Raw genomic sequence first — 18,626 nt, forward strand, 5'->3', positions numbered from 1 at the left:
ACACTTTCACTACTTTTACTTCAAAGAAGGGAGTTATAGCTTTTTTGGGGGGCAGTACAATGTGGCATGTGGGATCTTAGTTTCCAGATCAGGAACTCAACCTGCGCCCCAGGCAGTGGAAGCCCAGAGCCCTAAGCACCGGGCTGCCAGAGAGTTCCCCAAGTTTTAGCCTTAAAAAAAATAGGTAGCAGAATAATTGAGTGGTCCCCTTGGAGCAAAGTTCTAGTCAGCTCATAGGAATCTGAGCTGCTGATCTGTTTTAAACCATGATTTTAATGTACCATTGATTATAAGATACAACATCAATTTAACAATAGCTTTATAGAGGAAAAAAAGAAGCATTACCAACTTACAAATACACATTGATTATAACATAAAGCCCATTTCAGAAACTTGAAAATGTGAATGAATCTTAAGTACAGCAGTCATTATCATTTTTTACTCTTTCTTCCTTTTATAATTTTTTTCTATATATCCCCAAAATAAATTTATAAAATATTTAAAAAACTTCTTTACTATTGAGTAGTATGAAAGAAATAATTTTAAAAGAAAAAAGCTGTTGCTTTTAAATAATGAAATAACTGAGTTTTGAGGAGTTGAAAATTTGAGAAATATCTCTAATTTCATCACTGAGATAATTATATTTGGTATGTTTCCTTCCAGTCTTTTTTCTACGTAACAAATCACATTATAGACACATAACACTTTGTACACCATACTGTATTTATCAAGATCATACTGCATATATATTTTTAATACTCATTTTCTCACAAAACATTATATATAAGCATGCTCCCAGGTGACTGAAATTTTGTTAAATATTTCTTTTTATTACTGCTTATTGGAAAAGACTCTGATGCTGGGAGGGATTGGGGGCAGGAGGAGAAGGGGACGACAGAGGATGAGATGGCTGGATGGCATCACTGACTCGATGGACGTGAGTCTCAGTGAACTCCCGCAGTTGGTGATGGACAGGGAGGCCTGGTGTGCTGCGATCCATGGGGTCGCAAAGAGTCGGACACGACTGAGCGACTGAACTGAACCGAACCACTGTGCAGTACAGAATTAATTTTAGCTAGAGAGGTCTAAGCGCTTGCCCTTGGCTACTGGGAGCTGATTCAATAGGCCTCTAGAATGTCCTATCTGCTAAAAGTGTCTCTATCTGGGGGCTTTGGCCATGTGACGGTCTATGATGGGGTTATGATGGGGATCTTAGGACGTGCACTTCCGTTTCGACTTCTGGAGGCTAAGGAATTAGCCAGAACCCACAGGAAGGGTTGGAGACTAAAGTTCGGCCATGCAGAATATGTGATTGAGCCTCAGTAAAAACTGTGCACACCAAAGGCTTGGATGAGCTTACAGGGTTGACAATACTCTGTGTGTACTATCATATCATACATCAATGCCAGGAGGATAATGTATCCTTGCGGAAAGGAAGATTCATGTTTAGAACCCTCCTATATTCTGTCCTATGGCCCTATGGATCTCTTCCTTTGGCTAGTTCTAATTTATATCCTTTTGCTTTGCTGAGATACTAACTTGTAAGTAGAGTTGACCCTTGAACAAAGCAGGGGTTAGGGGTGCTGACTTTCCATGCAGTAGAAAGTAGTTTACAGTCAACGCCCTGTATCTGTAGCTCCATATCTGCAGATTCAACCAATCTCAGATTGTGTAATACTGTAGTACATATTTAGTGGAAAAAAATTCACATTATTATTGGTGGACTTGTGCAGTTCAAACCTGTGCAGTTTGAGGGTCAACTGTATAGTGCCTTCCTGAGTTCTGTGAGTCATTCAACATTCTAGCAAACTATCAAATCTGAGGGCAGTCATGGGAAGCCCCAAATTTGTAGCCAGCTGATCTTAAGGGAAGATGGCCCTGGAGACGCCTGAACTTGCAGCTCGTGTCTGAATGAGCAGTCTGGAGGGACTTCTCTGACTGCACAGTTTGTCAAACTCCTCTGTGGCTCGTGTAAGAAGTCTTGAACAGACTTGGCAGTCCAGAGGGCTATGCTTTTAATCTTCAGTATCGCTAACTCTGGCTAACTATCCATCAACCATTCTAATTTATTTAACCATTTTTTATTATAAACAGGACAGCAATGAACATCTTTGTGCATAAAATTATAGCTTACATTTTTGATTACTTTCTAAGAAGTAATCACTAAAAATGAAATCACTGATATAAGGAATATAAACTGCCAAATTGTTTTTCAAAAAGGTGTGATTTGATTACCCCATAATAATGAGATTTCTATTTTTCTAAAGACATTTTTATTTTCACTGTTTCCCACTAAAATCAATTCTGTCTTTGACAACTGGATTCACATATCACTCTCTGGATTCCAAAGATTTTTTATAAAGCCTTCCTTGCATTGTTTGACTTTCTCTTTATGTAATTATGTCAATTTAACTTCGCTTAGGTTTTGCTGTTAGTAATAATACTGGTAACCACATTGTATATTCTTTTATTACTTCAACTACTTTTTCTGATTCCATGAGATTTTCCATTGTTATAGTCCATTCCATTCCAACAATTTCCATTGTTATATCTGTTTCTGAGAATAAATATTTGATGGTATGAGCCTTAATTTTCAGCATTAAAAAACCCACTCTTTATAGAACAATTTTTATGTTAGATTATTTCTCCTGAATTGTATTAACAACAATAAACATGACAGGATTAACTAAAGCTTGATGACTTACCTCCTCTTCAATAGCAAATAATTTGACAATGTTTTTGTGATTCAGTTTTTTTAACACTTCAAATTCTCTCATTTGAACATCCACTGGACGAAGGAAGCTTATGTTATTAAATACTTTGATAGCAAATAAGTCACCAGTTTTCTAAGAAAAGGAGAGAAAGCTTTTATTTACTTATAATATAAAGAAAATAAAAAAGGTAGCATTAGAACAAGATACAGCAATTTATCTTTTTTATAGAACACCCTGAATATTTTTAAGCATTGGTAGTTTGTACTAGGACTCTTGATCTTTTTTTTTTTTAATCTAAAATACATTAATCAACTGCTCAATATTTATTTCAAATAGTATGCTTTGGAATGTAGAAAAGGCTATTTTCTTTCATATTATAAATAAAGCTTCCATTGTGATACATGTGGCAAAGACAGCCAACAATACTAAAGGCAAACACGTATTTTGACTGAGAAATAGTGAAACTCACAAGGTTTCTCTGGGAACTAATAGTTTTAAACTAATCAAAGCAGGAAGAGAAAGATTATAAAGATTATATTCCACATATGAAATTTTTAGTAAGAATCTCAAAGTAAGGCAATTAACTTTTAAGATTCCCTAGCTGGATAAAATGTGTGTATGTGGAAGTGGAGGAGTTAAGAGTAAGGTTAGAGCACACCCTTCTTGCTGGATTGCACCATGGCTGCTGCTGGGGACTTTCTGCAACTTCACCTAGATGACTAGGGCAGGTTGCTGCTTCCCACATAATTTCTAAAGGATCAAAGGCATTTCCTTTCCTTTACCAAAACAGCTGCGGTAGCCCAACTCTCACTCTCTCAGGGTCCACTGAAGTACATCAAACACAGAATTACAAAGCACAGCCGAAATTGGGAAGGCATCTTAGAAGTACAAAACACATGCTTCATTCCAGGTGAACAGCACATTCTCATGTTCTTCACAGAATTAACCTTAAAGGCTCTCCTGCAAACCCTCTCACCTCTTTCCAATCACTCAGGCCAGATTCTCTGAGTTTAACCTTACTTTTCCCACAACCCAAGGCTGAACCCGCCTAGTTAGTGGAAAGCTCGTTTCCTCTATGAGCTTGGGGTTCAAGCATGCCTTACGTAAAGCTTTCTCATGGCTCTCTGTCTTCGAGGACCCTGCGCTTTTCCTGCTTTGAAGCCCTCTCTACAGCTTCCCACACAGATTAACCACCTACATCTCGTCGCCCTCCTCCCCTCATCTTAGAATTTCATGATCTTCTTCTTAAGACCATTTAGCTGTCTCACAAGCTCAGTCTTAAGTGCACTCTGTAGAGACCATCATCTGTGTGATGAGATCACTCCTCCCTTTCTCCCATGCTCCCTCCACACCAAATACACGTATATTCTTTCCAGAGGAAAAGACCGACTGACTGTTTTCAGACAGAATGAAAATGGAACAATTTAACCAGGGCTCATTCATACTGTTTTACCATTTGATCAGCCAGGATAAGAACACTATCAAATCTATTACCACCCGACAGAGATTTTTCTTGAGAACATTTGTCTTAAACTTAGTCTGAAATGAGGAGAATCCTAAGAAAAGAGCAAGCAGGGGAAATAACACAATGCTGCAATGTATCCACTGTGACCAAGGCCAGTATTTTCCACTCTTCTGTGGTCTAACATACCCCTGAGTTCACTGGGATATGTGACAGCATGTCCCAGTTTCCCTCCATTCAACTGCACAGTCACCTATCAGTCACTGTCCTTAAGTCAAAGCACTACGAATAATATTTAGAGATTCACGAGTACACATATATACAACGTGCAGGTCAACATGTCCTTCCTAAAGCTCTCCCCCCTTTAACTTCACCTAGTTATCACATGCATATACATTCATCCACACACGGTAGCAGCTCCAGGCAACTTAATGAAAAAGAGACAAATTAAGTAGGTAATAAACTTTGTATGGGGCTTCCCTGGTGGCTCAGACAGTAAAGAATCTGCCCACAATGCAGGAGACCTGGGTTTGATCCCTGGGTTGGGAAGTCTGCCTGGAGAAGGGAATGGCTACCTTCTCCAGTATCCTTGCCTGGAGAATCCCATGGACAGAGGAGCCTAGCGGGCTATAGTCCATGGGGTCACAAAGAGTCTGACACTACTGAGCAACTAACACTTTCACTTTCATATTTTGTACAGGGCTTCCTGGTGGCTCCGTGGTAAAGAATTTGCCTGCCAATGCAGAGGACATGAGTTCAACCCCTGGATTGGAAAGATCCCCTGGAGAAGGAAATGGCAACCCACTCCAGTATTCTTGCCTAGGAAATCTCATGGACAGAGGAGCTTGGTGGGTTACAGTCCATGAGGTCATAAACAGTTGGACACGATTTAGCAACTAGTCAATAACAACAACAAATACCCTGAATAACAAATAGTAAATTTAGGGACCTGGTCACTCCCAGCAATAACATAAAAAGGGTTTAGCTAATACAATTAAAGATCCTTAAACAAGCAGTAATTAAGGGGGAAGCAGGATTTTGGGGGTATAGTCCAACTGATGTCACTGAGAACAAATACGGTTTCTCAAAACACATTTTGAATACTAAACTAGATGTTGGCAATATTATAAGTCAATTCTTATGCCTCTCAAATCCTTATTTGAGGTTTTTGAACTCTATTGGATAAAGAACATTTTTACTTCCTTTGAAGAACTTTAGGTCGTGTCAGGGTAGTCTACTGTAGTTCGTCCTCATTCACTCATTCTTTCAGTCATCAGGCATTTATACCACCTACTAAATGTAAGTACTAACATGAAGGACACTGGATATCTAAGTAGGGAAGTAAGGAAAGGCACTAGTAAATAGATATTTACTAGCCTCAGGCACTTTAAATATGCCTCCCTCAGTTCCTACCACTACTGAGTACCTGTCACTCCCTCAGTTTCTAATTTATGTTCCTTCCAATGCCACCTTGCTACTAAACCCAAAACTCTTCATGCAGGAACTGTACTTAAAATCATTAAAATTTTAGTGATTTTAATAAATTCTGTGGCTAAAATCACTAGGTCCACTCAAAGTATTTGACATATACCAGGTAAGTCTGATAAGTTAATTTGGGTCATAGGAAGACAGAGGGTCAGATGTGGCTCACTGCTAAATTCAGTGCTGCCACCCATTTTCTCTTCTTGGCACATTGCACGAAACAAAAACAATTTCTAGGACAGGAATATTCAAGGCTGATCACCATGAATCTGATCAAGGACTGGAACGTGTGGATAATTCTAAAAACTGGAGGTGAAAAAAAAGCTGAAAACTGTTCGACACTTCTGATTCACTCCCTAAGAGCCACAGAGGAAATAGCACCCCTCTGTGAACATTTATTTCATTGTCACAGACAGAACTGACTGGTGGTCTCAAGGCTACAGAAAAATATATAGAAACTCCTCCTTACTAAAGTGTTTTGAGCTCCTGGGCTGAATTCTTAGTGCTGAAAAACTAGTAGATGATTATTTGCATCATAAAAGGATGTTTTTATTCTATTATTTTTGCAACTTCCTTCCCAGAACAGAAATTTTAATGATTTTAAATTTCTTCATTTTTAAATGACTTCAATTATCTTTCATTTCATTTTCCAGTATAGAAGCTGACACAGAGTCCTTTTGGTTCCTGAAATGCCTCTGGGATTAGCCCTTTTATTCTATTCTCCCTTGCACTAACCAGTTCTGATTACCTCATACCAGGATATAGCCTTTGAAACCTGGGCTCCTTGTTGATAACTTCACTTTACACCAATCTACTCTGTAGAATGCTGGTTTACTTCAGGGGCAAGAAGCCTTACTACAGCACAGCAGAATCATCTGGGGGTTCCCCTCAAAAGTTCCCATCTGCTCCTCACCACGCCTCTCTCTACTGCCTCCTACCCCAAATCACCGCCACACTGAACTCTGTCAGTGAGCTCACTCTCTACCGCAGGAGGACCAGGTGGAGGAGAGAGCCAAAAGGCCAACACTAATTTTCCCTAGTTCCTTTTTTCATAGAACCTTCTGTTTTTCTCCTTTCCCCAGCACATGACCTCTGCCACTCCTAGGTAGATAACACCGCCTCTGACACCAGCAATACCTTAAATAACCACAGAAACACATACTCTCTTTAGACAAAATAATCAAACCCACCAAGTGTAAGCGTGCATCTCAGAAAACTACACATACAGTGCTTTCACAGAATTCTCCGTACCAACCTTATGTCTTCCACGAAAAACATTTGCAGTAGCTCCTTGGCCTAAAATATCAGATAAAAGCCACAGATGATTAGAAGTGCTCTGCATCTCGGCGTGCTCAGGCGATCCTCCTGTTATACTAAGAGAAAAGAAAAAAAAATTGCATGCTTGTTTTAAGGGAATAATACATTTAAGAAACAAATGTTAGCTACTTTTATTCTCAAGAAAGAGCACCTATAATTTACTGCTAAATTGAAGTGTACAAACAGTCCAATAAAAATCTAACTTTCCAGCAATAGTAAAGACTAAAATGCTATGTGGGCTCTGAAAAAGCTTTAACTAATGACATCTTATATATTCAGTTTAATTCACAGGGCTGAAAAAAATATTTATTTCCTTCTAATTTTTTCTCTGTCAATGAAAGTGATAATTTACCTCCTTAAAATGTTTTGAGAGATTAATCACTGATGCATCATATTTTAAAGTGTTTTAAATAAAATAAGGTAAAATACAACAAAAATATAGAAAAAAATAACTTTGTTTCTTTCAGGTGCAAGGCAACACTAACGAAAACAATTGTTGCCATTACATAATCTTTCCTAATTTAAAATTTCCTCAACCCAGAGCCTGACAACCAGGATTCAAAAGAGACCTTTCAGCCACAAATTCTGAAATTAACTTAAGGATAGTTTTTCCAACCTCCAAATATATAAATAAACACATACTTAGTGTATATTAACAAGTCTTTAAAAATAAGCAGGGGAGACTATGCGTGTTTAGAGGCAAGAAATATATGGAAAAATCTCTGTACCTTTTGCTCAATTTTGCAGTGAACTTAAAACTGCTCTAAAAAAATAAAGTCTTAAAAAAAAAAAACACAATACCCCTACCCTTGTCCTTCAATATTCTAAAACTGTGTATCTATAAGGATATTGTAAATATTTGTGCTCCATGATGGGAGTAAAAATGAGGTATGCTAAATAGCATAAACACTTGTTCCACCATGCCAATCTAAACCTGATGCAGTGTCACATTTAATCTTAACATCCTTTCACAGTTAAGTCAGAAATAGATATTCTGGAATGAATTAATGAATGCCAATATTCCAAGTAGGGTTAAGAACACAAAGAATGGACAAGGTCCAAACTTCAACAATCTTTGTATATTAAGATATATGAATATAATTTTACCCCCAACTAATTCAGATAAATAATTTTATATACAGTAATTTATGGGAAATAAGCAGTAAAAATAAGATTCTGTTTTCAAAATATGAAATACACATATATCAGCTACTGATATAATAAAATTGTCAAATATCTTTTCAATAATATCTTCAAGTATTTCTCAAGAATGAAAAGCTTCCCTAATTAATGTAACTTTGCTGCTTGAGCTAACTATAACTGACAAATAATATCATTAGGTACCTATGTACATCTAATGGGTAATATAAAACACATTGATCAGCTAAGATATGAGGCTCTCTAATATGCAGATGGAGAAGGCAACGGCACCCCACTCCAGTACTCTTGCCTGGAAAATCCCATGGACAGAGGAGCCTGGTGGGCTGCAGTCCATGGGGTCGCTACAAGTCGGACACGATTGAGCGACTTCACTTTCACTTTTCACTTTCATGCACTGGAGGAGGAAATGGTAACCCACTCCAGAATTCTTGCCTGGAGAATCCCAAGGATGGGGGAGCCTGCTGGGCTGCCGTCTATGGGGTCGCACAGAGTCGGACACGACTGAAGCAACTTAGCAGTAGCAGCAGCAGCATATGCAGATATTAAGCTACGGTGTCACAATGATTGGGGAAATGCCTTTTCAAACTATCTACCAATTATCCCACAACAACAGCATGCTAAAACATGACTCAGCACACCTAGAAGATGCTTGCTATATAAATCTTTCCAAAAATTTGACACAACATAAGCAGGCACTCAACAAGTACGGGATTGGCGATCCTGCTTTAAGTCTACTTCCTTATACCGTCCAAATTGAAAGTTACCATTTGTCCATAGATAAAAACCGGCTTGGTGACGCCGCATATGGACAAAGTTCCAGGATTTCCAAACTCTACCACTAAGTGAATCATTTATTAAACATAACATTCAGCGTTCTACAGCGAAAAAAGCCGGCCTTCGGTTACGTACACAATTATTGGGGAGAACTTGTTTTGAGGACACCTATTGAAAACACCCGGGAAACGGGCTGGAAAATACACTCGTAAGCCATTTCCCAAAGGAAACGTTTGGGAATTTGCATTACATGTATGTTCATTAAAAACGTTTTCGGCTTCTAGCTTCCGGTGAGCCAACCCCTGCTGTTTTCATTAAAACCCTAATGACATGTCTTTTTAATCGTCTGAAAAATCAAACGATCGCGTTCACGCTCGGAAAGACAGGAGAAAGCAGCCAGTCTAACTCCAAGGGAAAGGGGCATCAATGCCCGCCTGCCCGGGCGGCCAGGGCCCAACCCCAGTAACGGATACATCCTCTTTCTCGGTGCCCAACGACACCAGACCCGTGAGGGCCCGGGTCAAAGGGCCGGCCATGGGGCGAAGAGTCCAGACGCAGCGGACCGGCCCGCGAGACCATTCCGGCCGGCTTCGTACGCCCCGGCCACCCTGGAGGCGGTGTCCGCCCAGTCAGGGTCGGGGAGGGCTCGGCCTCGGGTCCCGCTAGGCTCCTCGGGTCGCCCGCCCCGCCTCCGCCCTGACTCAGCACACCAGTTTCCCACGGGGGCGGGATTGCTTCTCGCGGGCCATGCCTGGCTCCGCAGCCCGTGCCCCACGCGTCTGCAACCCCTCCGCCCGAGCCGTCCCGGCTTACCTTGCCCGGTCTCCGCCGCTCCACCGCCAGCGGGCTCCCGCGGCCTCCCTGCGCCTCAGGCCACTTCCGGCTTCGCAAACCCTGGACAGAGGCCACGTGACCGACGGCCGGCGCGCGGGTGCGCGTGCGCACTCCCGCCGGATCGGCCTGGGCCTCAGCCTCCGCTGCCAAGGCTGGTAGCACGGCTGGCTCCGCGATTTTCTGTGACGAGGATCCAGGAGGCTGGGTGGGTGTCTGAGTCCGACCCAGTCCACATCCACCGCCTGTCTCCCGCTTACTCTGAGGGTAAAGCCGGAGAGCTCTGCGCAGTGAGCGCAAGAATTCAGATTCCCACGCGGCAAATTCCGCCGCGTCCCCCAGTGCAGTGATAGTGGGGCAGACAGATAGGGACCGATGATTACAAACATATAATAATCACAACTATGCAGAATACTGACACGTGCGGGGCCATCGCTGCAGGGATAGATTCGTACGTAAAGAAGACCACGTTGGCTGCAGGGGAGCCAGATTATCGAATGTAAACAAGCTCATTTAATTCCATCTTTTTAGATTGTATTTTGGGCTTCCCGGCTTCCCTGGTGGCTCAGAGGTTAAAGCGTCTGTCTCCAACGCTGGAGACCCGGGTTCGATCCCTGGGTCGGGAAGATCCCCTGGCGAAGGAAATGGTAACCCACTCCAGTATTCTTGCCTGGAGAATCCCATGGACGGAGAAGGCTGGTAGGCTACAGTCCACGGGGTCGCAAAGAGTCGGAGACGACTGAGCGACTTCACTCACTTTTGGGCTTCCCTGGTGGCCCAGACGGTAAAGTGTCTGCCTGCAACGTGGAAGACCCAGGTTCGATCCCTGGATCGGGAAGATATCCTAGAGAAGGAAATGGCAACCCACTCCAGTACTCTTGCTTTGGAAAATGACAATAGTGGAGAATCTAGGGACTAAAATCAGGTGCCCTGCAATATTTGTGCCGCTGAGAGCTCAAGCAGCTATTCCCTAGAGATCCCTCTGGCCCACTGACAGCACTGCAACCTTTCTCAGCACTAGAGGCTCAAGAGACTTTTGCTGCTGAGAGATAAATTCCCGAGGGAAGGAGGAGGAAGGCGGGAGTCCTTTCCAGGTGAGAACTACAGGTGCCAGGAGTGAAAGAAGGAAACTGTGGCAGAGTGGTTTAAGAGCAGAGGCTTTTGAATGGAGCTGACCTGGATTGCAGTCCCAGCGCTTTTTGCTAATGACGCTTTTTGCTAGTGCTGCGGTTCATGGGGTTGCAGAGTCGGACACGACTGAGCGACTGAACTGGCTTTAGACAATTTGTTTTTTAACCTAAGCCTGTTTTTTAGGGCTTCCCTGGTAGCTCAGAAGGTAAAGAATCTGCCTGCAATGCGATAGACCTGGGTTCGATCCCTGGGTGGCGAAGACCCCCTGGAGAAGGAAATGGCACCACACTCCAGTATTCTTGGCTGGGAAAATCCCATGGACAGAAGAACCTGTCTGGCTACAGTCCATGGAGTCACAGAGACTCAGCAACTAATACTTAAGTCCTTAAGCGTGTTTTTATCATATATCATAGGTACAAAACGGAGAAAACAAAATCCACTATAATGTTACAAAGGAATTTACATTATTAAACTTTTAAACAATGTTTAATGATGGAATCATTCTAACAACGGTCTATTCATTGCTTACAATTCCCACTAATTTTAGTTCACCCCTATCTAATGCCAAGGAGAAGGCCTTGAGTCCAAGTTCCTTATAACAGTATAACCTACATCTCAAAGTTGAATGGGAGAAAATGTGATTAGCTGAAGGCCTTGATTCAAAATGTTTACTGCATTGAGGAACACTGAAATACTTTTTCTGGAAGATCAAGCCGTTTGTGAAGCATTTAATGTTAGTATTTAAGATTTACATAAACTGTTAGGCCCAAAACTATACCAGGCCTCATAAAACTTGTAGTTCCATAGTTAAGACATACAAATCCCTGTCTTCTTGCCTCAGTGAGGCTTTGTTAAGGTGAGATTCACCCTTGAGACAATTATTGGGGTGTTTGCTTTTGGAGACTATTATACAATACAGGTAAGGCAATTTATGATGAAAGTTTCCTAATTGCTATGGCACCCCCTAAGTGAAGTGCTCTAGACAACTTCAAGGAAGCAAAGTGTGAATTATTACACATGATTAGATACCATGATGGAGAAGGCAATGGCACCCCACTCCAGTACTCTTGCCTGGAGTCCCATGGACAGAGGAGCCTGGTAGGCTGCAGTCCATGGAGTCGCTAGGAGTCCGACAGGACTGAGCGACTTCACTTTCACTTTCATGCATTGGAGAAGGAAATGGCAACCCACTCCAGTGTTCTTGCTTGGAGAATCCCAGGGACGGAGGAGCCTGGTTGGGAGGCTGTCTCTGGGGTCGCACGGAGTCGGACACGACTGGAGTGACTTAGCAGCAGTAGCAGCAGCAGGTACCATGAAGTTTTAATCTCTATTATAGATTCTTAATGCCCGTTTTTATTTCTCTTAACTCTGAACACTTGTGAATCTTCTGAAGGGCTTTAAAGAGCCAGGAAGGAAGAAGGAGGGGTCACCTTTACATATATGGAATAAACAGTGCAGTAACAATGGCTACTCGAGGCTTGCCAGGTGGCTCAGTGGTAAACAATCTGCCTGCCAAACAGGAGACTTGGATTCAATCCCTAGGTCAGGAAGATCCTCTGGAAAAGGAAAGGAAATTCCAGTATTCTTGCCTGGAATATCCCATGGACAGAGAAAACCCAGCAGGTTACAAGAGAGTATATAAAATAGCATGGGGTCACAAAAGAGTCAGACACCACCTAGTGACTAAACAGTAGTTCTTATCAATAAGCAGATGCTGCAGTAAGCTTTTTTCATGTTTAACTTACTGAATTTTTAGTTATAAAGTAGTTACCATTATTTCCCTCATTTTACAGATGGGTAAACTGGGGCAGAGAGAACTTATCAAAGGTTTTAAAACCAATTACTGGCATAACTGCTATCTGAACCTACTGAATCTGGATCCCAAGCCTGTCTAAGCTCTTAACTACTATGCTATGCAATTCAGTATACTCTGAACAATCAGTTCAAAGATCATTGCAACATACGCAATGATCTCTCCCACTGTACAGGGGAACTTGTCAAAGGAACAATAGCTCTCACTCATCTATTTTTAAAATCATTTTTGTTGAAGTACAGTCATCCCTCAGAATCCACAGGGGATTGGCTCCAGGACCCGCAGATACCAAAATCCTTGGATGCTCATTTCGTATATAAAATAGCATAGTATTTGCATGTAATCCATGCACATCCTCCCACATACTTTAAATGATCTCTAGCTTACAATACCTAATACAATGTAAATGCTATATAAATAGTTCTCAAGTACAGCAAATTCAAGTTTTGATTTTTCAAACCTTCTGGAAATTGTTTTTTCCAAGTATTTTTGACCTAAGGTTGGTTGAATCCATGGATGTGGAACCTGCACATACAGAGGGCTGACTGTATAATATACATCTCATTGATCCATTTTTACAATTGTTAACTTAGTTTAGCACCTTTATTCTATGTTAGGAAAATGCTTAAAATCGTTTCTGGAATTAACCCCAGGAGAATATTTATGTAAAATTAAGGATACAATTTTAGGGAATTTAGAAGACCACTGAAGCCCATCCATGAAACCTCTAGGGACCACATGGGCCAAAGGTTAGAAAAAACCCTTAACCACCCTAAAACCTTACTTGGGAGTTTGGAATTTAAACTTAAATGATGACTGTCGTAATTCTGCTGCTCAGTTTTGTCCATCCTTTCTTAATTTTCCAATAGTGCTACTGGTCTTATCGTCTTGGTTTCTTGCATGAAAGTGAAAGCATTAATCACTCGGTTGTGTCCGACTCCTTGCAGCCCCATGGATTGTAGCCCATCACGCTCCTCTGTCCATGGAATTCTCCAGGCAAGAATACTAGAGTGGGTAGCAGTTCCCTTCTCCAGGGGATCTTTCCGACCCAGGGATTGAACCCAGGTCTCCCGAACTGCAGGCAGACTCATTACTGTCTGAGCCACCGGGGAAGGTTTCTTGCATAGTTATGAATACAAACGGGGGAAGGCAGGGGAACTAAACCGGCAGCTACTACTTATAAGCATTATAAACACAAAGGTATATTGTGACCTAAGTAAATCCAGTTAAGATGGAAAATATTAGATTTTTAATTCTATCAACATATGCATACAGGCTTTTTGTAGTGCATTTGAAAAAAGATTCTAAATTGCTTAATAGAACAAAGTAGGATATACTCTTTTAGGAGCATAATTAAATCATCCAAACACTCATACAGTATGTGCAGTCCCTTAAATGGAAAATCAAGGAGAGATGAAAAAATAAGGCTCAAGTATTTAAAATAATTCCAAAAGACTTGATATATTTCACTACGTAAAATTTATTTGCTTTTTTTTAATAAAAAATGTATAACACCAGCACCTACTCTTTAATCAGTTAATTTATGAAACCATTCTGTTTTGTAGAATACACATTGGCATTGAAACAGTTTAAGGAAATGTAATAGCTATCTACAAAAAAGTTAATTTTGATTTTATTCCCCCCACTTTTTTATGAGTCTGCACACATAAATGAAAGTTTATGAGTCTGCACACATAAAACAAAAATTTAAATTTTCAAACATTTTATATTCAGTAATGAAAAAGAAGTACACTGTTTTCTTGCTATGGTCTTTATAAAGGGACTTAAAAGTTTCAAGTTAAAAAAAAAAAAAAGGTACTAGGATAACTCTGTTGTATCTTACAACAGCACTTTTATATAGAACGATTTAATCGGCATGCAACTTCTCTATGTTGTCACATACCTGTAATTTAGGGGAAATTACACCCATTTTAGAGAAAAAAATCCCAAAACATATACTGCAATAAGCTCAAAGCAATGTTAAAAAGACCAGTGTGAACAGCACACAAAAAATTGTTTATTTATAAATTATTAACTGGAATTCTTGATCATGAAGTAGGCACGGGGAGATCTAGTCCTCAGGGCTTTGCTCTCTGGAAGAACACCTGTAAATAAGGTATTAGTTCATTTAGTACTGATGTCAGATGATTATCACCTTTCACCTGAAGAAGGGCTCCATGTTACTGGGTGCTAGTCACTATTCTAAAACATTTCATATACTCCATAAATCACACATAATACAAGCCAAAAACTGTCTCTTCTGGACAACTTGGTAAGTCTAGAGATAACTAATGTTGCCATTACTCAATTGGGAAACTAGTGAAAATATGGTGCTCCCTCCAGTGCTATGAGAGTCAAGCAGTGAGAGGGGAACATGCTCTTGACAATGGTTTGCTGACTGGCACTACTGTCAAAGTTAATGGGAGGAAATTAAATTCTGAGGAAGAAACAAACAAGTCAAAGCTAAAGATAGCAGGTGTTATCCCTTGACTATTTATTTGATTATAAAAAAGTACTTCCAATTTAACATCTAAGACTATGAATATGTAGGCTAGAGGCTGTGCTAAGCACTGGCTCAATATTACTCCCCTCCATAGTTGGGTTCATGTTAAGTAAGCACCAGAAAGTAAATAGAAGGCAGTAAACTCATTATGGATAAGGACCACATTCGTCATTGTATCTGTAACACCTAGTAGATCAGACATTCACATAATAATTATTAACTATCTATTGACTAAGTGGAGAGAAAAGAATCATCACTATATAAACAAAACATAGAGGCCACGATTAAGGTTAGCCTTGAAGAATGGGTAGAATTCCTAAAGGGAAAGAGTGCTAATAAGGCAGAATATCTGAAGAACAGCAGGAATAGTAAGGGATATTCCTGCAAGAGAAAACAAAAAGGTAGTCTTGAGCTCAGAATCTGAAAAAAAAAAAAAAGGCACCTAAATGCTAAATTAAAGAATTTGTTACTGTTTAGTCAACAAGTAAGCCTATGAAGATCATGAAGAAGAGGAATGAATTTCAGAAAACTTTTCAATGTTTTCAAATGGATCAACCTGGATAGAACAAGGGAAGGGAAATCAGAGTGAGAGAACAGAAGCCGACACCAGAGTGGCAGCACGGGAGACAGAAAACAAGTGAGACAGTGAGGAGCAAACAATCGGGAAGATCTAAGGATTAATCAGACAGGAACAGAGGAGGCTCAAAAGAAGGAACTTCATTTTTTTTCCAACTAGAAGAATAATGCCATAGAGAAGCTGCGCTTGGGAGGAAGACTATAAATGCTGTTGGGATGAATATACTTGGAGCACAAGCCTCCTACAGTGTACCTAGACCTGCTGGAGCAGATACCTCTAACAGAGTTACAATTTATTTTTAGTCCTTTAATCCAGTGTGATGATGAGTTACTTAACAGAAGTTACTTCCACAGGTACTTTTATGGGGAACTGGGAAAGGGGAGGGTTCCCAATGATAAACAGTAACTCTCTTCTCACAAACTCTTTGGTCAGTTTAAGCTGACAAACTATTACTAGGGGAAAAATTGGCAAGGGAAGATGGTAGAACCAAAGTTGAAGGGTAGCACACTTATTTATCAGTGAAGTCCCTTGACTTGAATGCCTTTGGCAAAAGGACCAGGGAGCCATTCAGTTACTTATCACTAAGAAATTCAGCACGTGCTTTACCCTGAAATTTGTTGAAAATAATTAATAAAGTAAAGAACAGTTCCTCAAGCTGTCACACTATAACTTTAATTCCAGACCATGAGCTCCCTGTGGGCAGAGAAAAGTCACTCATACTGGTATCTGCAGCAGTTAGGACAATATGTGTGACATAACAAGGCAGTCACAGAGTGCTGACTGAGTGACTAGCTGTGTGAGGGCAAGAAAGTTGTTTCATGGATTTAACTGTAGAAATGAATACCAAATAAATACTTGGAGGTTGGTTTGGTTAATTCAATGGTTTTATGACTATAAAAAGAGCCTTCATGGCCAAATCTGAGGATTCTACTTTTTGTCCATTTTGCAAATTTGAAAGTTTCAAGATAGGATATAACCAAGTAACTCATACTTCTGTTTCTTTATTTTTAGTTCCTTACTTTCAACTCAATATGGGTAGCTGTTCTTAAATATTACTTGCTCTCTCATTTCTCTAGTTCCTATTTAGTTACATCACAAAACTGTAAAAGGAAATGACGTTTTCGTATCAACATGGTCAGGCATATACAATTCAGTGTGCTTATCTTACACTAACCTTTTGTAGGAGCTCAGCTGAAAGGGCCTTCACATAAAACTGAAATGTAATAGTTTTTAATTGTGGATTCTTAGAAGCAGATTTTAGAGCAAAGAGATTCCCAAATATGTAACTATGTAACTGTTGGTCAAACTACAGTATGATACAGTATGCTGTAGTATGTATTGACTCTGAAATATCACCTAATTGTATGAAAATATGTAAGTCTTCCAAATACCTACCTTTAAGTAGTTTTTAAAAACTTTAGCATCAGGCTGCTGAAGCGCTTGACAAAACTCCTGAGGGGCCAGGAGAGGAGGAGAGATAAAAGAATGAGTCATTTGTATTAAATTCATCAAAATTCAAAACCACAATATTCTTTTAAAATTGTGATAATAAAATCATAAAACTGACCATCTTAACCACATATACAGTACAGCACTGTTAACTATATGCACTGTCATGCACCAGATCTCAAGAATTTTTCATCTTGCAAAACTAAAACTCCACACCCATTGAACAAGTCCCCGTTCCCCCTTTCTCCCCAGCCCCCACCCCCGGCCACCAACATTCTACCTTCTGTTTCGAAGAGTTTGACCACTTTAGATACTTCATTTAAGTGGAATAATGCAATATCTGTTTTTGTGATTGGCTTATTTCATTTAGCGTAATGTCCTCACGGTTCATCCATGTTGTAGCATATGACAAAATTTCCCTTTTTGTTTTAAAGGCTGAACCATATCTGTTCTATGTATACACCACATTTGGCTTATCCATTCACCCGTCAACAGACATTCAGGTTGCTTCACATCTCCAGTATTCATATTATAATTTATCAAAATTAACCTGAACAGTTCCTCACCAAAAAGGTTATAAGACATTTTCAAATGTAATACTTTTCAGACAGGCTGTTTTCATGTTGGAGAACATGGATGTTCTGGGGAAGATAGACTTGCCTCAGAAGCATGAGTGGGACAAAAATTACATGGCTATGGCTGTTCTCATCTAGTAAAAGGGTAATTGTGAGGAGCCAGACCAAACGAAAAAGAGAAAATTCTCTTCAATAGAATTGTGCAAGAAGCACAGTCAGACGGCATATGAGAAAAGGGAAAACTGGGAATCATTATCTTTTACAAGCAAATTATTAGATAGAAATATAATAACTTTGCTTCATTTAGTAATCTAGGAAACTATTTGAGCTATTCAAAATTGAGTGGTATATTTCTGTTTCTGATGCATTAAGATCATAAGTAATTAGTAACATCCTGTTTTTATAAAATATTAATTTACTTATGTAACAAATGGTAAATGAGAAAATTAATATCCAAGTTAAAGATATGTTATAAAATTAGAGATCATAAATTCATTGAAAATTAATTTTGTAAGTACTCTTATGTAAGGTCTGTTTTTCATTCAGTTTTTTCAGTGCCTCTTAAAAAACAGCATTATAAAATACTATTGATGAAGAAACAATCCTTAGAATCTACACAAGACATCCTAACTCTAGTTTCAATCGGGATTTTGATACTTCATTAGAACTATGTGCTATTACACAAGAGGTCTCGATACCTAGATGCTCAGAAAACAACTGAATGCCATCATAAAAATGACTGTGCTGCTCAGCTCAAAATATGATTTCAAATTCACAAGCTAAGCACAGGTGAGCTTGGCCTGTGTAAAGTTAACCACCTGGCACAAACCTTCAGAC

The 18,626-nt window shown here is 39.9% G+C and overlaps 2 protein-coding genes across 5 annotated transcripts in view; both read right to left on the bottom strand.

The window, feature by feature from the left end:
* TBK1 (TANK binding kinase 1) overlaps positions 1–10,193 on the bottom strand; it is a 48,261-nt gene extending 38,068 nt beyond the window's left edge. The window contains exons 1-3 of the mRNA XM_061416598.1: positions 9,724–10,193; positions 6,914–7,031; positions 2,706–2,846 (exon numbers count right to left, since the gene is read on the bottom strand). Of these exons, the coding sequence (XP_061272582.1) occupies positions 2,706–2,846; positions 6,914–7,031; positions 9,724–10,130 (666 nt within the window). The 5' untranslated portion in view covers positions 10,131–10,193. The remainder of the gene's footprint in view (positions 1–2,705; positions 2,847–6,913; positions 7,032–9,723) is intronic.
* Positions 10,194–14,145: 3,952 nt separating this feature from the next.
* XPOT (exportin for tRNA) overlaps positions 14,146–18,626 on the bottom strand; it is a 166,770-nt gene continuing 162,289 nt past the window's right edge. For all 4 annotated transcript variants that reach the window (XM_061416588.1, XM_061416587.1, XM_061416586.1 and 1 more), the window contains 2 exons: positions 17,161–17,217; positions 14,146–14,790 (listed from right to left, as the gene is read on the bottom strand). In XM_061416588.1, coding sequence (XP_061272572.1) covers positions 14,764–14,790; positions 17,161–17,217 — 84 coding nt within the window. In that variant the 3' untranslated portion in view covers positions 14,146–14,763. The remainder of the gene's footprint in view (positions 14,791–17,160; positions 17,218–18,626) is intronic.

Source organism: Bos javanicus, chromosome 5, assembly GCF_032452875.1.
Source record: "Bos javanicus breed banteng chromosome 5, ARS-OSU_banteng_1.0, whole genome shotgun sequence".
Taxonomy (NCBI): Eukaryota; Metazoa; Chordata; class Mammalia; order Artiodactyla; family Bovidae; genus Bos; species Bos javanicus.